General features: G+C 39.5%; 1 protein-coding gene across 1 annotated transcript; it reads right to left on the bottom strand.

The window, feature by feature from the left end:
* Positions 1–909: 909 nt before the first annotated feature.
* Positions 910–2,707, bottom strand: LOC104081280 (pseudouridylate synthase 7 homolog-like protein; the record flags this gene model as incomplete). The annotated part of the gene is made up of 2 exons (XM_009583956.1): positions 1,810–2,707; positions 910–1,133 (listed from the first exon to the last, which is right to left on the bottom strand). Coding segments are annotated over exons 1-2 (1,122 nt in total), but the record flags the coding sequence as incomplete, so codon positions are not given.
* Positions 2,708–2,828: the final 121 nt, after the last annotated feature.

Here is a 2,828-nt window from a genome sequence, read left to right as displayed (position 1 = left end):
TATGCCAGTGGCTTGGAAGCATTTAACTATTTTGCTTAATCATTTAAACATTAATGCAGAGTTTTGCTAATTATCTCTTGAACAACTGGCCTTACAGCCCAGTTTGCGTGGGATTTTATTGATTTATTTATTTATTGATATATATTTTTGTTAGTAATAAATCCTGAAAACATAAATTCTACTTTCCTTTATTTGCAAATTGTACTTTGTTGCTAAGACCAAAAACCACTAGAAAGTTAAAGCTGAGGAAGAAATAAGTTATGGTTTTGACTCCAGCATTTTTACTATTACTATGGCAGAACTTAGTACGTATTTTTTACCCACTGAGCTGGCTACAGAGAGTAACAAAAACAAGGAACGGAAAGGCACGTCTTGTATTATTGACACATTATTCAGAATGTATTTTCTGCCCTCAGATTTAGTGGTGATATCTTCTTTACTTAGTCGTATGTTTCTAAACCGGACAATACAATAGAAGTTGATACTTAACACTGAAAGACAGCACCTGTCCAAAGTATATTTGTAATGATTTACTTTAGTTTTATAGCTGTATAAAGCTTTTAAGTTGTTGTCTGTGGACCACAAGACAATACTTTGATAGTATGTGGAAACCTATTGCGTCCTGTAGTATCGGCTTCTTCTCGGTTCCAGCCAGTGGACAGTATTTAAGAAATTGTAAAGTGGATCCCATGAGCATGAATTGGAAGAATACTGTCCCAGAAAATATAGTATATTCATATTATGAAAAATACTGAGAAAGGCGAGACTTCTCTTTAAATTCCAACACTGGGGGACTTCAGCGCTAAGCTGTATATTCCTTAAAGCCACAAAATATTAAAGCCATTTCCACTGTGCTGTAATACAGGAGAAGAGAAGACATATCAATAAGAACATTTCAGAAGACCGTACCACGTTGACACTTATTAACATATACAAATATGGGCTAAACTTAATGCACACAGATTGTTTGTACCTCTCAGGAGTCACCTTCTTCACAACCATGGGTTGGTAAGTAATAGCCTTCTTATCTTTGATGCCAGTGTAACTGAAGTCTGAAGGAATAACACCAAGTTCAGCAGCCAAGAAGCCGATTGCTTCTAGTGTTTCTAGATTTTCTTTCTGAAGAGTGAAAGCTGAAACAACCATCTCAGAATTATTAGGAATTTGCACTTCTAAATCACACAGGTGTTCTGCCATGTCAGATGGGCAGGTTCTTCCCTTCAAACTATAACAGCATGGAAACTGCAAAGAAACAGTCCTCCCACCCCACAAAACTAAAGGAAATGGGAATTTTTCAGTATAGAAAGAGAAAAATAAAGACACAGTAAACAAAAGTCTTGGAACAACCAGAAACCCCTGCTGCCTTTAAAAATAGTACCTCATAAAATGTAACACAATTCAATGAATACATATTGACTTATTGCTAGAAACATTCTCTGTATCAGAAACAAACTGCTTTAAGGAATGAGTCATAAATCAAATTTGACCTTACTAACTTGTCCAACATCTAGGTGCATCTTCTAAAATCCCCCAATTACTTTCAATGGAAAGCTAGCACATAGGGAGTAACACAGAGTTACAACAGAACTGCAACCATTATCACTGAACAGTTTATGTAAAATCACTGCAGTAACGTGATTCATCCATCTCATTCTCCAGTGATGTAACTACACTGCGTTAATAATTACTTATTTCAGCATAAACAATGGGTCAACCAGGCCTATATATCATACAAAAATTATTCTGAGTCTCAGTCTTACTAAAAAACACCATAATGCCTGACACTTCCACTAAAAATATAGTCTTTACCTGTATAAAGGTCTTGTTTTTCCTGGAAACCACCAGCAGACCTTTTTCTGGACCAACTTTTTTCTCGAAATCGTACCATTATTGACATATTTGGCTGATCATTGACATCTGTCATAGTAAAAGACTTTGTTTCTAGAAGTTTTCCAAATTTTCTATTGATAAAGTGGTGAACCACTTTTCTGTGCTCTTTGTTTCCATCAGGCTCAAAAGAAAATGTAGAATTTTCTAGCTTTGCATCTAAAAATTTGAAGAAATTGCTTGTTTCCTTTTCAGTCACTAACTGACAAAGTTCTCTGTAATCAGCATTTCCTTTTACAATCATTTCATTGTCTTTTGTAACAGTGACTAGAAAGGGGAATTTCTGCCTAACAGCACTGTGTACATCAGCTCGATTTTTCTTGTCCAGTATAGGTCCCAGCGAGAATTCCCCAGTGCTAGAACCGGCATTATTTTCCAAGTCCCACGCATCCTTCAGATCACGAGCAAACTTATTAAGCAGTTCACTCATGGGTTTGCCTAGTAAGGAATCCAATATACTGGCTTCCTCGAGGCCAGATTTCAGCTCAAGTTCATCCTCACGCTGGTTTTTATTAGGGGATGCAGAACAGTTGCCTCCTGCCCAGCCTGGGTCACGCTCCGAAGGCCTGGGCACCCCCCCACCGCCACAGCCCACGGCACGCGGACCGGCAGGCTCCCTTCTCAGCTTTTTGGCTTGCTGCAGGCACGGGCTACTTAGTTCTAGCGGCACTTCGCTGGTTTTCTGAAGCGATTCAGCCCGGGTATCCCTAAGTAAGTGTTCGGGCATCTCGATTTCTGTCACTACGAAGTCACTGGGTGAGTTTTTGATCGTCCCACAGAAGCCAGGGTGATCAGTCACGTAACTGAAGGAACGCAGCATGGCTCCCCGGCCTTCCCCTGCTCCCAGCCAGAAACCGCTGCACCTGCAAGCAGAGGAAATCAAAACAAGGGGGGAGAAAAAATATCAACTGCTAACGAAAAGGCTGCCGGAAGGCGGACAG

This window comes from Fulmarus glacialis, unplaced genomic scaffold (genome assembly GCF_000690835.1).
Source record: "Fulmarus glacialis isolate BGI_N327 unplaced genomic scaffold, ASM69083v1 Scaffold45548, whole genome shotgun sequence".
NCBI lineage: Eukaryota > Metazoa > Chordata > Aves > Procellariiformes > Procellariidae > Fulmarus > Fulmarus glacialis.
Note: the sequence above shows the minus strand (reverse complement) of the source record. Positions and strands in the feature narration are given on the sequence as shown.